The following is a 20,991-nucleotide window of genomic DNA, read 5'->3' as shown; positions in this document are numbered from 1 at the left end:
GGGGGAAACGGCCAAAAAAAAAAAAAAAAAAAAAAAAATTATTTCTGGCTGATAACTTCAAGCATTTTAGTTGTGGTCATTGAAAACACATGTACTGGTTACTTATAGCCCATTTCCACCTTTTTGTAACTGATTAGCATTTATTGTGGTAATGTATAGGTGCAATTATGATATATCATGTGTGTACATTTTCATGACTCACATTGCTGTCTTTTTACTTTTTTATGGACTTTTTAGTGGACCGGTGTCCTACAAATTCACAATTCCTTCCAAGAAACTCAGTCTGTCACTGGGGTTGGATTGTCTTGTACAGGCTGTAAAGTAGCTGACCCCTTCCTGTGAGTCAATGTAACAAGATCACTGCACACCAGCTCTGCCTCTCTAGGTCACTCTGCATTGTTCAGGGGATGTGGCCACTATGAATATTAATGAATGGAGAGAGGGCCCAGTTTCCACAGCGAAGCTTGTGCACAAGGGAAGCATAGCATTGTGGGAAATTTAGCTTTCCATGGCCTACATTGTAGTTTCCAGTGTGCACAACAGCCTGTAATTTACACAGACACTGAGGCAGCCATTTCAAAAGGAGCCATGAACAGGACAGCTAACAAAAAAGTAAGTTTCTGTGCTCATATACAGCAACTGCATATACCTGCTACACGTACACTGTGTGTACATTGCTGGCATGTTTTTTTTTTAAAATACCTCTGCAAAGGTGGCAATGGGCTTTAAACTCCAACGATTTTTTTGGGGGGGGGATAGCATGGAGAAGGGTTAGAGCTTCTGTTGGGAATATTACTGTCTGTGTCCCCAGGGAGATTTCTACTTGTTTCCTGTAAGGGGAGAAATTTCCCAGTGGGGGACACGGACAAAATCACAGTAACTTTTTTTCAGTAGAGTGGGGAAGGGTTAGAACTTAGGACAATCTTTTTGATGTTTGTGCCTTCCTGTTCCAATGACAGCTGCTCCCAAATGTCTTGTCCTTGTGTCCCAGAGACATAAAGTGTGGCAAAATCTCCCTAGTGTGGTCATGGACAGAAATAAAAATGTGACCGAATATGGAACTCTTCCCCACTTAAAAAATGGATTGTAGGTTGCTTAGCCACTTAAAGTCCATTTCCACTTTTGTAGATTTCAAAAGTTTTATTGTTTTCACCAAGACATAACAAAACACTTAAACATATCACAATGTAGTTTGACAACATGCATACAGAACAAAAATAACCTTATCTCGCCCCCACCCGTTTCTTTTACTAAACATAACATGTGGAATTACCCTCCAACTAGCCATAGCATACTAATACAGCCATAATTTTTCTAGCTCTCCTTCTGATTGCAACAAATCCATGTCTTTAACATGGACTGTGAACCTAATTCATAATTCTTATCAGTATGCAGAACGGGATAAAGGCGGAGCTAGGGAACTAATAAAAGAGAAAAAAACCCCCAGAATAGTGAGAAAAGAGAAAAAAAATGTCCACTTTTGTAAGTGATGAGCATTTATCGAGGTAATGAAGAGGTGCCGTGATGATGTATACATGTGCACATTTTCATGACTCACGTTGCAGGCTTTTTGCATTTCTTTTATGAGACTTTATTAGGCCTGAAGCCTAAAAATTAAAAATTTTCTCCACAGGAGATTGTCTGACACCAGGGTGTCATACTGTAATCAGCTGCCCCCTCCCTGTCACCCATTGAAACATGATCACTAAACACCAGCTCTGCCTTTACACAATACACCGTCCAGGGAGGGGGAGGGATATACACAGACAGCCATTTCCATTAGGATATGAAGATGAAAGATAACAGAAGTGTAAGGTTCTTTTTTTTATATACATCAACTGCATATGCCCGTTTCATGTATACTTGGTGTACATTGTTGGCATGTTTAAAAAAATTAAATAAATACCTTTGCAAAGGTGGAAATGGGCTCTAAGTATTAGCCTGTATATACCTTTCATTACCAGGCCATTTTTCAGTTTTCTGTGCTGTGATAGTTTGACTGATAATTACTTAGTCATGCAACACTTTACCCAAATGTATTTTATATCATTTCTTGAGACAGCTTTCTTTTTGAAGAAAAAACAGACCAAATGTTTTGCAAAAACAAAAATGGCAGGGTAGTTCTAAACACCCCCAGTAAAGTTGACACCCCGAGGTGATCTGGGTTTTTTTTTATGCAATTTTTGAAAATGAAGAAACATGCTGGTATTGAGGGCGTTAACACATATTATTATTATTATACAGGATAGAGCCTAGCTCATAATTAATGTAAAGATCATACACAGTGGGAGGAGGAAACAAATGTATTAATTTATAGGTTACATAGATAACCAGGATGGAGAGGAGATGTGTAAGGGAGTTAAAAGGTTAAAATAAAAAAAAATCACAATCAATTAAAATCCCTTGCCATGAATCTGCTGCTGCTTATCATCCCTTCATTAATAAATAATACTGCCTTCCCTTTCCCAATTGTAAGAGGAGGGCTCTCAAATGTAAACACTACAGTGTTTACGTCTGTGATCACAAGATACAGAGCAATTCTGATCAGTTCTGTACATTGTGCTTGTGATAACTCCCGAAATACATTTTCCCCACTCTGCTGTTTTTATATGTATGGTGGTGGTAGAGAAGTTGATATGCTGGCTTTCAAATCCCACATTAATTTAACCACCTGAGAACCAGCTTGTATATAGCTCCTCGTTACCAGGCCATTTTTTACTTTTCAGTGCTGTGATAATATGACTAATATGACTAGCAATTATTCCGTCACTCAACACTACCCAGATGAATGTTAAATCATTTTTTTTTTAGGCAGATTTTGGAAGAGCTTTGTTTTGGTGATATTAACTGCTGGAATTTTTCCCTTTTAATAAACAAAAAAAAAAGCCAGGACAGTATGAACACTCCTGTTAGTTTAGTTTAGAAAATGAGGGACAGTGAAAGGGTTAAAAAAACAAACAAGTCACTGACAATCAAAGAATGAGTCATCAGCTTCTGCTGATGAATCATTCATTGATTCTCCTATTTACAGTTACTGATCTCTTTCCTTCCTCTGTGAGCTGTGATGAGTTATCACAAGGATCACATATTACTGATCCCTGCAGATCATCTCGGCACTGTGTCTCTGTGTACTGAGCTGTCAGAAGATGGCTTGGCACACAGACTAGTGGGTGCAAGTGTACCCATTGGCCATTCTTAAGCTGGCCATACACCTTTCAATTTATTTAGTTCAATCTGAAAGAAATTGACACGATTCCTCCATCAACACAAACAGCATGTTCGATCGAGGAATTGATGCTGTTTGCATTGTATTCTGACAGGTGCCACTGGCACCTGTCAGAATACCTGATCAGAGCGGGCAGCTCATTGGCTGTCAGTTCTGAACGCACATGGATTTTCCAGCAGGCTTCTTTGATCAGCTGATCAAGGAATACCGGTTGAAAGGGAGCCAAAAGCCCCACACACTGTGCGAAATTTGGCCACCGTAAGCGGCCTTCTCTCCTTTATGACCCTATTGGAACTGCAGATAGACTAGCACTTTAAAAACGTGGTTTGTAATGCTACCCCATAGATCTTTTATGACAAGCTTAATCTTAAGAAATGTCAGTTTTTCTGACTCCGAGGAAGCTGTAGGCAAGAGAGGGGTTGTGGTGCCCATTTAGCCTGATAGCCTGTCTTGCCCAGAGCTCCCTATAGTGGTCATCCAGAGCACCTTCTTACTCATCAATAGAACCTGCAGACTGCAGTGAAGGGGATATGCTTACCTCTTTATATAAGGTACACACCCCATTTATTTATTTTTGAAGGACTATAATAGTTAAAGGATCTGCCTTGAAAGTGCAATTATTATTTAAACTTCAAGTAACAGCTGTTTGACATCATATTTTATTGTTCGGTCAATGAACAGAAAGTTGGAATTAGTCATGTCATTCCAGCATATTACTTTTATAGACTGATCTGTGAAATGTGGGATCTCAACAGAGCTGCGCGGATTGGCTCTGCACGGTGTCTCTGTGTACTGAGCTCTCGGAAGATGGCACGGCACACATAGACTAGGGGGTGCCTACTGACTGTTTTTTAAATGGATGTCTATAGACGTCATTGCAGAAATGGATGCCCACCTTCCCACGCTTTTTTTTTCTCTCTCGCTTCTTTCAATACATTGGTAGGGAGGTGGTTAAGTACACCTGGTTTATTTCTCCGAACTTGGTGTTCTAAGATCTGCCTAAACTCTCCCTCATGATTTACCGCAGATAGACTGTAAATAGGACTGTGTGCCAGTTAGGTTGCTCTAGTCCTTTTTAATTTAAGCAAAATGTGTAAGCATTCTAACAGTTGATTTGAGTGTTTACTATGCACTAAATATAGGTGTATGTGTGTGTCTGGGTTTTTTCAATGTGTATGTATGGCATTCATTATGTCTTTGAAATCTTGTAAGCTAAAATAAAGGTAAACCACTCCTTTTAGACTAGAGCATAGAGCAGGTTCTTTGGATGTGTTCATAAGTACAGTTTTTCTATTGCAAGCAAACCTGGGTAGGGTTTTATTAAGTCCAGAATAATGTATGCAAATGTGTGAAACCCCAGTGTTTTTGGCAGTTTGATCTAGGGCTAGTGCAGCTAAAGATTTCAGATTAAACAATAGTTCTCGTTTTAACTGTCCTTCCAACCCTTGTATTCCTAAAAGTAAACACGTACAGACAGTAATATGGAAGTTACCATTGCTGACTTGTTTTTACAAAAAAGGTTCAGGATATGGGGCTGTTGCCTTCATGTTTGCTTACTGTCAGGGAGTCACTGGCCTGGAGCAAACATTCAAAGCAGGATTTCAGATTTCTCAGGCTTACTGTCTACATGCATGCTTGCAGGATAGTGATCCAGGATCAGGATGGCAGCCCTAGATCCTTTGACTTTAAAATACGGGAGTTACCATATATCTACCTTGGCAAGTTCTTTTCATGTGAGAACATTGTTCACGTTTGCAAGTACTTCAGTATTATATGTTTTTTTTGGGATAGGCTGGGCTTTTATGAAGATGTGTACCTTTTTCATGCAGAATTTTTTAGCTGCTACTGTCGCTGAAGCTTGTTCCAAAAAAAAGGAATTGGAAGTTTGTACTTTATTTTGAAAGAAACCTTTCTGGAGGCTTCCATTTCTGACTTGGTTTTCTAAAAATATAATTAGCCTGACTGCCATTGCTTTAGTAATTTCAGTCACTGAGCTATCAAAAGTTTGCAGAGATGGTCTTCTGACTTTCCTGATTTTATTGATGTGCCTAAATGTTTTGAGACAATGAAAGTACTAAAGCCAGTGGGGCAGCATAACTGCCAGATGACTAGCACTTTAAAAATGATGTCCATAATGCTACCCCAATAAATCTTTTAGGATCGGCTTTATTTGAAGAAATGTCAGTTCTTCTGACTCTGAGAAAGTTCTAGGCAAGTTAGCCGATGGCCTGCCCATCTAGCCTGATACATAGTCTATTTGCTGTCTTGCCCAGAGCTCCCTATAGTGGCCCCCAGGGTAGCTTCTTCCTCATCGATAGAGCCCACAGACTGCATTGAAGGGCATACACTTATGTCTTCATCTAAGGTACACACGCTATTTATTTTTTTAAAGCTTCACCAACAGTGATAAAGGATCTGCCTTGAAAATGCAATTAAAGTAACCGCTGTTTGACAGCATCTTTTATTGTTCTGCCAATGAACAGTAAGTTAAAATTAGTTATGCAATTCCAGTATATTAATCGGCTAACTAATCGATTTTGAAAATAATCATTAGCTGCAGCTCTATTACTTTTATAGACTGATTTGTGAAATGTGGGATCTCATCCTGCAATGTTCAAATGGTGAATTTGGTAGATCATTGAGTAATATCTGATTTTGTTTGGAATGTGTTAAAATGAATAGAACAATAGCAGGTTAAACATGATAAATGATTACAGGTATTCCTCACTTAACGACCGAGTTCCGTTCCTACGACCAGGTCGTTAAACGGATTGTTCGTTAAGTGAGGAACTCTATACAGTACTGTACTGCATTAGTACAGTACTGTATAGCGTTGCCGATGTACAGTAACGAACAGTGTACTGTACATCGTGCAATGAAAATACTTACCAGGACCCGCAATGAAGATCGGAGGACACCACTTCCGCCGGCGACACGGCGCACTGACGCTGACGCACAAGGTCGGAGGTCGATCGGCGCTCCGTCGTAAGTGCGAGTGGTCGCAAAACAGGTAAGTCGGTAAGTGAGGAACATCTGTACAATTACTGTTGTATTGTAGTAACTGCACCAGTTATAAGGCACTGCTATGTTTACCACATTTCACACTTTGGCTCAAATCACCACAGACCTGAAATATTATGTCTAATAAAAAAATAATTCTTGATATTGCAATCTGAAATCATTTTAAAAAAACAATGAATGCATACAATTTACATTCTGGCCAACAATATGATTATTAAGTGCAGAGGGCTATGGTACTGTGAAAGACCTAAGTAAATCACCATTGGTTCAGAGTGGCCAGAATAATGACAAATGATTACTGCTGGCTACTCCATATTTCTCTTATAAAGCATAACAAGGTATTGCTGAGCTGCTCAATCAACCTTCCAAAATATATTCAGCCTGCAGCTGTTAATTTAATGTCCAGAGAGCTGGGAACACAAACTATAGATGTTCATTTTAAAGACCAGTTCTTTTTTCGTTTTGTTTTGTTTCTGTACAGCTTCATTGTGTCCCATTGCACCAACAATGTGCCTCTTTTCCAGGAATGCCAAAGGAGCCATTAGCTGCTAGACACAGGCCTACCACCTGTTACTAATGTTTAAAAACCTCTCCATTGCATTTTGTAAGGCATACTGTGCACATTTTAGGGTGACCATTAGCAAGAGTCAGCAATGTCATTGGGACACTCGCGTCTTTGGAAAATCCACCTGTGGCTCTTGCCCTCTGCTCCTGCCTGTCACTCTCAGGACAGGGATTAGCACAGATATGGCAAGGAACACCCCACTCTTGACCAGAGCTCCCACCCACCTCTCAAGATTGGGACAACTATTACAAGGAGCACACCTCAATGTAGTGTGTGCTCCCTGCCAAAGGATGATAATGTTACAGGACTTAGTTACAGGACCCAGGGGCTTAGGGTGCATCTTTTAAAACTTTGAAAAAAGAGTACAAATTGAAGGAGGCAATGTACTGGGTATGTAATAGATAAGAACATAAGGATGGCTTGGGCAGAAAGGACAATGAGAACGTCTTCTATTCATCATTATTAATTATTTAGTGCAGTTCTGCTAAAAAAGGTGAACTCAGCCTTTATTGGATATGACAGACTTAATTCTTATAAGAAAACCCTATTAGTTGTCAGTTATATGCTATACCTTTCTGCCAACTGTGGCTTCATTTCTCAAAAGCTGCTCTGCTAAATACCATTGGTGACAAGACACTGTGATTCTAACTGCAGCCAATTGATGTCACTGTGATCCTTTATTAGCATCACCTGTAGATGTCCTACCAGTTTTCAATTGTTTCATTAAATCAAGCTGTAGTACAGAATATGGTGGATAACCTGGTAGCCCATATATGACCTGCACTCTTTTTAACCTTTAGTGGTATTTTTCTGTTATAAAATGTGATGAATAAAATAAATTGGAACATGTGTTGCAATTTGTATGTCAAAGCGTATGTGTATTCTTTATGCCAGAAGGTTCTGTTACTGATTAACCTCCATGTAAACCTGATGTACATCTTTTTTTTTTTTTATTATGGTTTAAATGTTTGGCTCTATGATTAGGTTAAATTACAGTCATGTGAAAAAGTAAGTATATCCCATTGAAATGGTTGACACTTTTTTTAAACATATTTGAACATGCAAACATGAAATCTTGATTCAAATAGTGTCTACAGAACAAGATTACAAGTGACACATAACATGAACATGGTGTATACATTTTCATGATCTAAATTAAAAATGCAGATTTGTCATATGGAAAAAAAAAATACGTTCAAAAAAGATACAGTCCCCCATAGATAGAAATCCCTAAAAAGTGGAAATGATCTGATGAATAGATCACAACAAGTAATATAATATAACAAAATTTATTGAATTTCAACACTATACTTATAAAGACACCTATAACACGACATTTAAAACCAGTTAAAAAGCGCTTCCCTGGAATCACCTGTGTATAATGATACGGGTACTGAACATTTGAATCTCCTACGGGGCAGGAAGTCTCTGATGTGAGTGAGATACAGATATATCCACAATGGAGAAAACGGAGTTGTACTCACATTATATGTAACCAGTAAAAAGATAATCCTAGTTGGATCCCACAACGATACATGCATGTAGTTGTTTTGGAAGGAATGTATCCTTATGTAGCAGTTTCACTCCATATGATCCGTATCATTGATGAATCTGAAATTCCATAGGTGCTTATCTCCCCATTCGATTGGACTCACACCACTGCACGGAATAAGGCTATCAGCCCTAAAAAAGGAGCCTCCAACATGGGTTCCCGACCTGAGCGGCCGCACTGTAGAGTGGAGTGTGGTGGGGTCTCCACAGCGGTATACCCAGTGACACGGCAGTGACACGGCACGAGACGGAGGCTACGTGTAAAACACACTGGCTTTAACTCACCTACGTCTCCTGGTTTAGTGCCTCGGCTGAAATAGACAGTGACTCGCTCCTGTCTCTCGGGTTTTGCTGTGGTAGACCGGAACCGCTACCACCGTGATCGGCAATATCCGCACCGGGTTCGATGGGTCTATTTCCTTCGGAGGCTATAGAGGTTCTTTGCTTTTGTTCTCACCCGAACGTGTAAAGATCAAATAGAAGGTGTCTTGGGAAGCTGAAACACACGCTATCCTGACGCGTTTCCCCCCGATGCCGGGGCTTCTTCAGAGGGGCGTGTGTGTAAAGTCCTGCATAGGTGTGCTTAAGTAGTCATACTGATAAGGGTTAATTGGTATTCAATCATCATTCAAATAGATACAGGTATGTGGTTAAAACGAGTTGATTATCTCCAATCGGGTTAGGTATCATAGCCTACATAGGGAAATTAGCTCCATTCAATATAATCGATCTGATAACATTTTTTACATATATATATAAAGGGTTTCCCCACTCCCCCCCCCCATTTTGTCTCAAAAAAATAAATACACCCCTACATTTGCCACCACTTCACATCCATGAAATGAGAATCCTGTGTTCCAGATTAGGTGCCAATTATTTAAACCTCAGACATCTATGGTCTGGTGTTCTCTTTGATGTGTGGGCTGTCATCATGCCAAGATCAATATAGCTCTATAAGGCCCTGAGAAAAAAAAAAGTTTAGGAAGGCTGGCAAGGAATTAAAAAAAAAATGACCATGATTTGAAATAAATAATTGAACTGTAAAGAAAACTATCTACAAGTGGTGTAGATTCAAACAGCTGCTAACTTGTCGAGGAATAGTCAGCCCAGTAAATTAAACCCAAGAGCTGGTCATTTGATGTTGACATATGTTTCAAAGAACCACAAAATTTAATTGCAGGGTTTTCAGATAACTATTGCAATAGTTGGGGCCAAAGTGCAAGCACCAACAATCAAAGAGATTGCACCAATTTAACTTGCATGAAATGTTTTGCTGTCCAAAGAACATTTGAGCACAATTACAGTTTGTCATTGAATATGTAGGCAAAGGTCAGGCCTTCTATGCTGAAGACTGATCAAAGATAGAGTTGTTTGCTGTAAACCAAAGTCCATTTTTTAGGAGAAGAACCTCATAATGGTGAAGCACGGTGGTGGAAAATAAGAAATAGAGGGTCATGGACTGCCCTAGTTAAAGCCCTAATTTGATTCCCATTGAAATTGTGTAGGGGCATTCTGAAAGAGCAGTTCATGCAAGGAAACCCACAAACGTCTTGCAACTGAAGACATTTTGCATGGAGACGTGTTAAAAAAATGTCAGGGTTGATATTAGAGACTGGTGGGCAGTTATACAAAATGCCTACAGGAAGTAATTTCTGCTACAGCAATACCAGCTTTTGATGAGTCATATAGTCTGATTCGCTAGGATGTTTATCAGGGGTAGCAGTGAATCACCAGCACACACAAGATATTGCTTCAATTCTTCTTCATGCCATGTCATATATTCTAACGTTTCTGCCCCCTTTGTATTTGGGGACGGTGAACAAGTGTGGTGACAAGGACACATTGGCTATGCGGAACAAGGAAAGGGGCAAGGAACAAAACTCTAGTTTGTAACCTTTTAGAGGAAGGCTTGTTGGAGAGTTTGGCAGACTTTGAGTGGAATATCATCATGTGGGTGGATGGGGAACCAAGTTTGGAGTGTCTTGACTTGGAGGTTGAGGCCTTGCAGACCAAATGCTTCTTGCACAAGGGTTCCACAGTCCAGCACTATGCATTGACATGAGACGTGTGAGAAATGAGGCGGAAGGTTTACAGCAAATCATTACAGCTGAAATTTAGTGCTACAGCCATCTGCTTCATGCATTCAATAATGAAAGGATTAGAGGTATTTTGGCCAGTGATTTGACAAACGTACAGCCAGAATTGGGCAAAGGGCAGGCCCAGCCAGTGAGAACATAGCTCTAGGATGGGCTTTTAACCCTTGTGTTTAAAGACCAGCACGTCCTTTACCGATATGGTATGCATCTGGCTAAGGTAGAATGCAGCTGGATCCACAGTTGGTATAGACCACCTCTGCAGAAAATCATAATGAATGCAAGGCTAATTGGGGGGAGCAAACAACTAATCAGGATACAAGAACTGAGCATCCAGCTTAACAGCTACATTTTACCAGAACTAAGTGTGGAAGCACCCCATGTAGAACACAGTTCCTGAAGGTCACTTGCAGGTTATCCCCCACATCGTCAAATCCAGAAGGGGCCAGAGTCAGTACTCCAAAAGCCAGCCTGAGGACACACATGCTGTATAGCTGAAATTGTAGAGAAGAGTCTTGATTGAAGAAAAATCAAATAAAGAAAAGTAGTGCAAGCCAAAAATTGGCTTTATCACAGCAGAGCTGAAGAAAAGATGTCCATCCTCATAGACCACTAGCAGAAACCTGAGGAGTGCTGGTAGAGGGAGGGTTCACCCTGGGCTGTCTGTCCCTCAGTAAATAAGAAAACATTTTCTTTTACTTTTATTAGTTGAAAGTGTGTGAGTGTGTGTGTGTGTAACAAGCTGCCTGAAGAGTCTTTCAACTTTGTCACACAGATTCTCAATTGGATTGAGATCTGGTGATTGTGGGGGCCACCTAAGCAAGGTAAAGTCTCCCTCATGTTATTGAAACCACTCCTGCACAATACGAGCACCGTGGCATGGCGCATTGTCTTGTTGGAAGAAGCCATCTCCATTGGGATACGCCATCAACATGATAGGATGAACTTGATCAGCAACGATACTTTATGATCAGCAACGATAGTTTGGTATGTTGTGCTATTCAGCCGTTGTTCCACATAAATTAAAGTGCCCAAAACATGCCCCAAACCATAACACTCCCCCCCACCCGCTTGAAGGGTTGTACTCATGCTTGGGGGGTGCCTGCCCCCCCCCCCCCAAATTCTCACTCTGCCATCTGCATGAGGCAACTGGAAACGTTATTCATCGGACCACATTAATGCCCTCTAGCAACTTCAGCGCAAAATTATAGCTAATTTGCCTACAAAAACATTAGGTGGTCATAATCATCTGGCGTGCGTGAATAATAAAGTTGACAAGGACAAGTCCCATATTCTGTTCTCACATGTTCACGTTAAGAAAGTAACTCTAATCCTGCTAAGCAAAGCCAGTTGATAGACTTCATTATTCGTATTGAAGTATTTTATATTCTGACACATTAACATTTTAGTTAGGAATTTAATGTGACTTTTACCTTTACAACAGTGGAATGTAAATCAAATGTTTTGTTCCATTGTAAAAGCAAAATAAGTTCAGTAGGAATGACGTCAAATAGAAATAGTTTTGGTCCAAACAATTACCTTCTGATTTGTAACATAGGGCACATGGCCAATAAGAAGTATTTCATTTTCTAGTGAATGTAAATACAGAAAGAGAAGAAATGTCTTTGCTGCTGGGCTAAAAGTCTGTAGAAGGAATGTTCCCAAGGTCCAGTTATTCAGCTGTTAAAATAATAGTATTGGAAGGGTCAAATTTGTTTCAGATGTAATGCATGTGCTAGTATACAGGTATTGTGTAAATACAAGTTGAATGGTTTGTGCAACCATCTCGTCTTTCAGGCACACCACAGTCTGTTCATATTCGTATTCTATATACTGCAGTTTCAAGTGGCTATCCACTTTGCACAGATTCCAACAGACACACAACAGGTGGATTTAAAAACAAAAAAACTGACGATAAAGGTTGCACCTACAATCAGCTTCCAGCTGTCGGGGAGCGCCCCTATGACCTTACTCGTCTGCTTCTGCACCCCCTTCAGAAAGAAGAGGCTAGTTTCAGTTCTGTGGCCTAGGAAGAGGACCTGTATCCTGACAGCTCTCCTAAGCTTAAGGACACCAGTTCTGCCCTTGTAGATGCAGTGTGGCCTTGTTTACAGTTAGAGCCGCCTGCGTCAGCCTTAGACTCGGTCAGTAGCCTGGGTTATTTTCTATTTACCACCTTCCTCGTCCATAGATGCTTAGTTGAGATTCTGTGCTGAAGTGCTCCTCACTTTGGACATGCAACACTACCAATTTGTTACCCTCGCATTCGGCCCATCCACTGCACCACGGGTCTCATCCAAGGTAACGGGGCCTGCATTGGTCTCTGAGAATCTCCATAGTGGGGTACTTGGATGACTTTCTCAGAGAGCAGTCGGTGAAATGCCTTATCGTCCAACATTCATTGAACGATACAAACCTTGCAAAGCTTCAGATAGGTCCTGAATCTCCAGATGTCAACACTGGAACCCTTTCCCTCCACACTGTGATCACTGGTGTGCAGTATTTTTTTCAGCTCCTTATCCGCTAAACTTTCTCTACTAGCCCATGCACACTGCTTTCTCTGGCACAACTTTCCTTTACACCAGACCTGGGCATTGCCGTTGGGGCCCTCCTCTAGTCATTGGTTGCTAGGACTCTTTTGTAGCAAAACAAAGTGTTGTGTGGGTTGGGGTATCCTGCTCAGCCAAGACTAATGCACAGTACCTACTGTGGATTAGTGCAGCAGGTGCATTGCATGCACTACTTTGAAATGAATGGCAACACACCTTCCGCACTGTGACACACGGCCCCCTGAGAAAATGAATTGCCCACCCCTGCCTTATACACACTGTTTTCTGTAGACACCCCCCACAACCCTATTGTCCTTAAAGTTTCTCTAAGTTTAACAGTGTAACATGCTCTGTAATGCAAATTTTCATTACTCTTAAATTAACAAAGCATTCATACACACCAGCATGGACCCTTATAGCTAATTGAAACAGTTTGATTCCTCCTTGCCATAAATTCCCCAGGGAGGGCAGTTCAGCCCCTCAAGGTGCCCAATCATAACATAGGGTAACAAGCAGAAAGGGTAAAAAGGCTTCCGCCATCACCAGGGCAGAAAGTAGGGTCCTACAGCACCCCGGATCCATATTGGCCTGCAGGGCTGGTCCATACTTTATTATTTTGTTTTAAAGTTTTTTTTTTCAATTTAGTGCATATTCTTATGTAACACTGAAAAAAAACAAAATTAAAGTTAAACAAAATAGAAAAAATAAATCAAAAATCAGGGTTAATTAAGAGTACATTTTGTTTAGAAAAAAAAATCTTGAGAAAATGACTTAAGTGGTGTCATAAGCAGATCACACCTATGATCTATAGATTAATGAAATACAATCATTGTACAGTGGTACCTCGGTTCACGAACTTCATTCATTCCACGATTCTGGTCGCAAACCGAATCAAACTGTGATCAGCCCGCGATCTCAACTAGAGGAAGCCACGACCATGTGTCAGAGCAGGGAAGATGGCTGCGGATGTGTTTGTCACCCGATGTGAAGTTCGTGAACAGAAGCAAAATGTTGACAAACTTCCTGTTTGCGAACAGAAGCGTTCCTGAACCGAGGTACCACTGTATTTACTGAATGACATTTGCAACCATGTCATTTTACACGGGAGCAGCAGCACTTTGATAGCCGCTCCTGCTATCATTTTGACAGCAGGTAAACGATGATAGCAGCAGGAGGAGAGTAGTTTTAAAGGATGTATCTCTCACTTTCAAAGTCCTTAGATCATTCAGAAAACCTTCTAATGTTGCTCTGCAAAGTGGTTGGGATTTTTTTTCTTTTCTTATTGTGTGTATTTTGGAATTAAGGTTAAGTGAATGCATTTGAGTTTGATAAACAGTTGTGTAAATATTGTGCGACATAAAATAGTAACCTAGAAACTGCAACCATGCTTTCTACAGAGCCACCGCTTTCCAAAAATATATAATATTAGGGGTTTCAAACTAATCTTCAGGCCTAAAAGTGTTAAAGCCCATTTTCTTCTAAACAGTCACGGTTAAGAACAGGAGCCAATTAGTGGACATAACTTTAGTTTTTTTTTAAAAGCACCACAGCACATTATAAACACATGGTATTGGTGTTGGTGTGCTGACCTCTACTGTATGGTACTCTGTAATGTATGGTGCACAATGTTTTAAAGCACATGTGTGGCCCTAAAGACCACTGCACCCTTTAAAGCAACTGAGAAAAAAACCCTTAAAGCTCAGCTAAAGTTACGGCAATAGCTATTAACCCCTTAGTGACCAGTGACGTCCATAGTACGTCACTGGCACCGGGCCAGTTTAATAAGACTCCCGGCGGCTAAAGACGTCGGGACTCTGTTTACAACTGTCGGCTTTACAACAGAAGCGATCAGGTGACTCAGCTGTCGCCCAATCGGTTCTCCGGGGTACGCCCCCCGCCGTGTTTCCCGGGCTCCATTGCCCCTCTTACGGGCCCGGGACTGGCTTCTCTGGTGTCGGGGGGAAGCTGGGGAAGAGGTAGGCAAACCTGCATTCGCTGATCCCCTCTCTGTACTATGGGACCGTGAGTGATGCAGATTACATCACCTCCGGTCCCATAGCTGTCATTGCTTGGATCCTGAAGCCCAGCAATAAGCTATTGAAGTGCCATCTGCACTTCAATAGCTTATTTCTAGTATAAACGTGACACTAGGGGTCTTTTGGGCTCCCAGCATCACCTTTAAGAGGACCTGTCACCACCACTATGCTATTACATGGGGGGCTTGTAAGCCTCGTTCAAAAGGGGTTAAATCAGATATTTTACTAACAACCTTTATTTTCATACAGTAACCTTTTCATTTTGTGCTGAGAGTTGTGGTTGTTACTTATCTATGACAGCACAGAGCTCTGGCATTTCCACCAAAGAATCATCACCATTACAATCATCCATTAAAACTCAACACATAGAGAAGTAAAGAACGTTAAAGTGAAAGTATCGGTCAAACTTGCTTTACATTTTAGTGATTAGATCTGCTCATCACTAGTGCTGATAACCGTCTCTATGATCTATGTAGGTGCTATACACATATCCACAGATGTTGCAATACTCAATATTTTATTCATGTTTAATATTGTTTTCATTTAAAGTTTTCAAACAATTTCCAGTTTAGAAAACAATACATTGACCACATAATTCCTTTTTAATTTTATACAGTTATACAAATATTCTAAATACAATGTTGTGTTCAGGATGATGGCAAATAAGATTTAACTGTACATAAGGAAAGAAAAAAAATATTTTAAGCATATTTAGAAACCATAGAAATGTCTATACAAAACAAGCAAAATGGAATAAATCTTATATTTAAAGTATTGCAACAGTCCCACAGTTGTATAACAAAAAATGTTTTTGCACAGTTCCTCACAATGCCCCATTAACAGCTAAAGCAAGACAGCAATATATTTTTTCCTTTTTTGACATTTTTTTTAATAAGAAAGTGACGGTCAGAAATGCTACACGGAAATACAATTTGCACGCTCTGATCAAAGTAACAAAAGATGTCATACAAGTGGAGCAAAACATGGAGGACATACACCGCTTGACTGTATAAAATCCCATTGCACATTATTTTACTCCGTTGTTTCAAAAGTAAAAAAGGTCTATTTACAAAATATTTTGCACTTAAACTTAGAAATCAAATGAGTGCTCTAGTACTGAACCGAGGTCTGATACTGATGTATTGAGAGAGGTGAGCATTCTGCTGATCAGATTTCAGTGCCCCTTCCTAAGCGCTGAGCTTGGAAGTAACCAAAGCCTGTAGTAAGAAATGCATTTACACAATGATTCCTCTAGCTACTTCAAACACCTTGAGTAGAAAACTGTATGTTACAAAGTTAAAACAAAGGAAAAAAAATACTTTGTACATTGTAAAAAGATAGCAATACATAGGATAACCCCCAGCATGGATGGAGATGAGTGTTACCTTGAATTATACTTGTTAAACAAATCAAAAAAATCATGAAACAATGCAAAAACAGCACCATGCACAATAGTCTGTAGTGTGATAACACAGAGGAGATATAGCACCGGTCACCTCCTGGCACAATTTAAAACTGGTCGAGGAGTTGACGTAGATATGGAGCCTTGGTGAGTTCGCGACTTACTCTGGAAAGCTTGAAAAGTACTGGGCAGTTGAGGGACACGCACTGGATCTGTTGATCACAGCAGCCTGTGCAATTCTTGCATAACTAGAACATGGATAAAAAAAAAAAGAAGATAGTTACCAACACATGTTCAGTACACCATATCCTAGAAAGGGTGGACATTCAAGTTTCTACATGAAAGGGTAAATAAACACAAAACCATTAGTATTTCATATAGTGTAGCCCAGCAGGCTTTAGATGTGCTGGCTACATTCGTTTTCTTGTTACATGAAAGAGTGGCCTTTGGCCGGACTGCAGGCTATTCTGACCAGTTTGTGAGTGAGTCGGTCCCCAAAGCAAAGGCGGACAAACTGCATTTTCTCACATTAACATACAATACTTCTAGATCTTTAACCCTTGGTAAGAACAGAGGGGAATTTATTAAAACTGGAGCTGTTGCCCATGGTAACCTATCAGCTTCTCTCTTCAGTTAAGATTTGAAAATGAAAGAGCAATGCTGATTGGTTGCCATGCACAGCTGCTCCAGATTTGTCTGCTTCAGTTTAGATAAATTCCCCTCAGTGTTTAAATCTAGTTTACAACTGATAATGAGATCTGCCAGCACAGTACAGATAAGGTTAATTTTGGTAATTATTATCTCCCCACCCAGCTCAATTTCCTCCTTGAGATTAGAGAAAATAGAAAAACGTAGGTTTTGAAGTTTATTTCCCCCACAAAGCTATGATATATGAATGAGAACATGTAACAAATATGAAGTGGGTGTTATCGCAATTGGGTTGCACAAGTGGAAATACACTTTAAGGCTTTTAGTTTTTATTTGTGTGTATTTAGGTGACAATATAAGGAACAAAAACAACAACAAAAATGACATGGGAAAAGTAATTTTTCTGTTAATCAGTCAAAAAAAATAGCTAAGTGAGAAGAGGAAGAAGGTAATTATTAAATCATTTATTTTGATAATTTTTTTTAGCTGTGCTATTTTTCTCAAAATAAAGCATCAAAACTGGGGAAAAAGTGTTTAATTTTTTGCTAGATATCAGCTCTGCTCCAAGATAGGTAACACATTCAGCATTTCCCATATAACCACATCAATGAAACATTGTGGCTTTGTCAGATATAGAAGCTAATGAGCTCATCTTTTATCGAGCTCTTGAGCGGAGTACTGGAACCCACACCACATTAAAAACATATAACGGCAAAGAATAAATCAAAGCAACTGGACTAGACCTTTTCCTTAAAAACAGCAAACAATTCTACATGGGGGTTTTAAGGTTTCATTTCTTGATTTCTGTGGTGATTCTAAATATTTGATATAATTTAGACATTTTTCTTGAAGATGTTTTGCTGGTTATCAGACTAGCTTTCTCAATTCAGAATTGAAAAAAAGCTGGTCGGATAACCAGTGAAACAGCTTCAAGAAAAATACAGCACGTCCAGTTGCAATTACTTATTTTTTTACAGATATACCATGACCTGGGTGAATGAAAACCTTCACAGACATTAAAAACAGTGCTGTGCCCGATTCAAAAGAGCAGAAGAATAATTCAAAATATGTACAGCCTAAAAATAAACTACAATCTTTTTGTATAATTGTGGAGATTATGCGCGGGCTATTTAGAGGATTATTTTCTACAAAAGCTTTAGGGAAAGAATATCCGCACTCCATCCTTTAATTGGACTTCCTCCAGAAACTAACTGCATAGAAATATCCACAACTCACCAGCTCCCCCTCCACTCCTTATGATGTTCATGGTGAGGAGCGGCTTCGGGGAATGACATTTTGTACACCAAGCGTTCTTGTTAGATGTGAAATACAATCATTGAAAACAAATGTGTCTATTTACCTTGACCAGTTGATCTTGTCTATACTCCAGCTCTCGGATTTCTTGATTAAGGAGCACTGCTACATGTTGAGGTTGACTTCTGCATTTACTGCAGATCCCATGTTGTGTTAGTTCATCGCAGACAGGACAATGCAGAGTAGTGAAATACTGAGAGATTGTCCCTTTCCTAGAGTCCAGCTCATTCCGTGCTGTTGAACAAGCCCTCTGAATCTGTCAGGGTCAGGAAACAAAAAAACGTCATAGTACATAAGGTGGTACTAGCAAATTCCAGGCCATATACAGGTGAAACTCGATTAGAATATCGTGCAAAAGTAATTGCAGTAAGTGCTGCAAAAGGGGCCCAAACCAAGTACTGAGTACATATGCATGCTTGTACTTTTCAGAGGTCCGATATTGTTCCATGTACAATCCTTGTTTTATTGATTGCATGTAATAATCTACTTTTTTGAGGTGTGGATTTGGGGTTTTCATGAGCTGTAAGCCATAATCATCACAATTATGACAAATCACGGCTTGAATTATCTTGCTTTGCATGTAATGAGTCTATCTCATATATTAGTTTCACCTTTTAAGTTGCATTAGTGAAATAAATGAACTTTGCACGATATTCTAATTATTCAAGTTTCACCTGTATTATTCAGACAGACCATATACATTATCATAACCAATTTGTCTTGTCAGCATTATTTTCAACATAAAAAAACAACTGTAATGATCTCTGGTGACCAGTCTGGGAGATACAGAACACACAATGACATACAGGTGGCACAACCCTGTAAGAAAAAATGTGATGGTCGATGAAGATTAAATCGATCCCTGAGTGAGAATTGTGTATGGAGTAGAGCTGCAGCTAACGATTATTTTCAAAATCGATTAGTTAGCCGATTATTAAGTTCGATTAATCGGTTAAACAATAAAATAAAGTTTAAAAAATGGCTCCAGTGATAGGACTACTAGTTTGTATTGAGATTGTAGTCCATCACAGGAGCAAGCTTGGAGCGGTGGAAGTAAAAAAGAAAAAAAAAAATAGCGTGGTGTGCAATATAGTGAAATGGAAAGTGTAAAATTATACAGCAATGAATGCAGAATGGCACCGGCTATAGAGGACTACAAAACCCAGCAAAAGCACATTATACAGCGCAATGCAGAACACCGCCAGCTATAGAGGAATACAACAAATCCCAGCAATAGTACATTATAGCTGGCGGCATTCTGCATTGCGCTGTATAAGGTACTATTGCTGGGTTTTGTAGTCCTCTATAGCTGGTGGTATTTAGCATTGTACCACTTTATAATGTACTATTGCTGGGATTTGTTGTAGTCCTCTATAGCTGGTGGAATTCCGCATTGCGCTGTATAATGTATTATTGCTGGGACTTGTAGTCCTCTATACAGCGCAATGCAGAATATCACCAGCTATAGAGGAGTACAACAAATCCCAGCAATACATTATACATACAGTGTATAATGCATTGCTGGTATTTGTATTCCTATGTATAATGTACAGTACAATGTACCATCAGCTATAGAGAAATACAAATCCCAGCAATACATTATAGAGCACCATGTGTGGGAAAGTGCAGGCTTACCTGAGCAGTCTTCCAGCAACTTGCTTCTGAGATTGGACCTGTCTATCAGCGGCTGTCATCCCCCCACCCCTGCTCCTCCTTACTACATCTCCCCGCGTGCCTTGCCGATCGTGGATGGGCAGGAAATGTGAGGCGGGGAGGAGGTGCGGCGTGTGGAGCGTGGATGCGAGCGGGTCTGGCAGCGGCGAGCGTGAGGTGGGGAGGAGGTGCGGCGCGCAGCGTGTGGAGCTGTGAACAGGGCCAACTGATCGGAAGCCGATTAATCGATTATTGAAAAAGTTGACAACTTTTTCAATAATCGATTATGTCGATTAGTTGTTGCAGCCCTAGTATGGAGGAGTAAAATGAGCCATCTGTGTCTTTCAGGTGGAGTGCCCTCCAGTCATTGATTAGCTGTGCTTGATCTAAGTGTTTTTTAATTGTGCCAAGGTGCTTGTATGGGACAGCTGTGTGACTTGTATTAAATCCAGAAATGGGTTCCAGGACGATGTTGAAGCTCCAGCTAGAATGAGAATGCCTTACTTGAAGTTAATTTTGACAACAAACATGGAAAGGGCAAATGGAGTGGTTTGATTGGGGCAGTTAAGCAAGTGTACTTCTCCTTTTGATCTCTTATTGGTGGAGAAGCTGTAGAACAATTCAAGGTAGTGAGGAGACTTATGAATATCTTTGGTAATAAGTCAATGGATGCCATTGTCCCGAACAAAGATAGGAGAGGGGTGTAAAAAAAAAAAGTGTATCTATACATATGAGGAGTACAGAAGGGGTAGACATGAAAAGAGACGAGGGGCAACATACATTTTGTAACAAGATGGACTGTACAGTAGCATCAGAAAAGCAATGTGGCAAAGGAGCACCAACACAATGTGTGTGCAAGGAGCTACAGAGGGCCAACATGGCACAGAACCCAATTGTGGGGGTGCACTGTTGCCCACATTAGAAGGCAATGGG

The 20,991-nt window shown here is 40.1% G+C and overlaps 1 protein-coding gene across 1 annotated transcript in view; it reads right to left on the bottom strand.

Annotated features, from left to right (window-relative positions):
• Positions 1-15,541: 15,541 nt before the first annotated feature.
• REV3L (REV3 like, DNA directed polymerase zeta catalytic subunit) overlaps positions 15,542-20,991 on the bottom strand; it is a 153,319-nt gene continuing 147,869 nt past the window's right edge. Inside the window, exons 33-34 of the mRNA XM_018560288.1 lie at positions 18,452-18,661; positions 15,542-16,691 (exon numbers count right to left, since the gene is read on the bottom strand). Coding sequence (XP_018415790.1) covers positions 16,551-16,691; positions 18,452-18,661 — 351 coding nt within the window. The 3' untranslated portion in view covers positions 15,542-16,550. The remainder of the gene's footprint in view (positions 16,692-18,451; positions 18,662-20,991) is intronic.

This window comes from Nanorana parkeri, unplaced genomic scaffold, assembly GCF_000935625.1.
Source record: "Nanorana parkeri isolate BGI_ZX_2015 unplaced genomic scaffold, ASM93562v1 scaffold445, whole genome shotgun sequence".
In the NCBI taxonomy this organism is placed as follows: Eukaryota; Metazoa; Chordata; class Amphibia; order Anura; family Dicroglossidae; genus Nanorana; species Nanorana parkeri.
The sequence above is the reverse complement of the archived record's forward strand: the minus strand, read 5'-3'. Positions and strand labels throughout refer to the sequence as shown.